Source organism: Chaetura pelagica, unplaced genomic scaffold (assembly GCF_000747805.2).
Source record: "Chaetura pelagica isolate M959 unplaced genomic scaffold, ChaPel_1.0 scaffold604, whole genome shotgun sequence".
In the NCBI taxonomy this organism is placed as follows: domain Eukaryota; kingdom Metazoa; phylum Chordata; class Aves; order Apodiformes; family Apodidae; genus Chaetura; species Chaetura pelagica.
Window position 1 is genome coordinate 38005 of NW_009952965.1, and position 1048 is coordinate 39052.

Here is a 1048-nt window from a genome sequence, read left to right on the forward strand (position 1 = left end):
TGGGGCTGGGTGCTGCCTTCTGGGGAGGCGGGAGATGCTGGAGCTGGGTTGGGGGCTGCTGAGAGGAGGAAGGGGGGGCTGTGGTCCCATGGCAGGAACCCCCCCCAGCTCAGCACACCCTCCTTGTGCCCCTCCCAAGAAAGCAGAGCAGGACATCGAGCTGTGGAAGAAACAAGAGGCTGCAGCCAAAGAGGCAGAATCCAGCCCCCCTGGCAGCGAGGAGCAGCCCGAGGTGAAGGTGCCCACGAGTCCCTCTGTCCTGGGCAGGTTGTGGGGGAGGGCGAAGCAGGTCCTGGTGGGGGGCAGAACTGGGTGTGGGGTGGAGGTGGGGGCACCTCAGGGGTGTTTTGGGGGGTCAGGCCATTCACCCCATGCTGTCCCCACCCCCAGCTGCCCACCCAGCGGGCCAAGAGGCAGCAGATGGACATGATTGCTGAGCTGAAGAAGAAGCAGATGGTGAAGGAGCCGCTGATCTACGAAGGGAAAGACGGGGCCATCGAGGACATTATTTCAGGTGAGAGATCAGTTCAGGTGAGAAGAGACAGTGCCTGGGGACAGCGGGGAGACCCCTGGTGATGGGGGAGCCCTGGGGGGCTGTGACAGCCTGGAGCCAGAGGGCACTGAGCCCCGTCATGGGGACCAAACCCACCTGTAGCACCTGCCCTTCCCATGCTGCCAAACTGCTGAGCACTCTGCCCTGTCTCATGGCTCTTCCTCCTCTTCTGATTCTTCCTGCTCCTTCCTCCTTCCCCTCCTTCCTCCTCATCCTCCTGCCCCTTCTCCTTCCTCCTCCTCCTCCTCCTCGCTGTCTCTGGATTGCTCTTCTCAGCTCTGAAATCTGTTCCTTTCACGGCCCGGACGGGTAAGCGCTCGTCCCGGCTCTTCTGCGATGTCAGTTTCCCCGAGGAGTGTCCTCTGTAGGTAACGTGGGGGCCCCGGGCTGGGGGCGAGTCGAACCCCCCGGGTTTCCTGCCCCGGTGCCCCCCGTTGCGGGGCAGACGGGCCGGGCTCAGCCCCGCGCCGGGCACCGCGGGGGCCGCGGGACTCG

The 1048-nt window shown here is 64.7% G+C and overlaps 1 protein-coding gene across 1 annotated transcript in view; it reads left to right on the forward strand.

The window, feature by feature from the left end:
- FMNL1 (formin-like 1) overlaps positions 1-921 on the forward strand; it is a 10572-nt gene extending 9651 nt beyond the window's left edge. The window contains exons 19-21 of the mRNA XM_009995697.1: positions 140-256; positions 403-514; positions 830-921. Of these exons, the coding sequence (XP_009993999.1) occupies positions 140-256; positions 403-514; positions 830-921 (321 nt within the window). The remainder of the gene's footprint in view (positions 1-139; positions 257-402; positions 515-829) is intronic.
- Positions 922-1048: the final 127 nt, after the last annotated feature.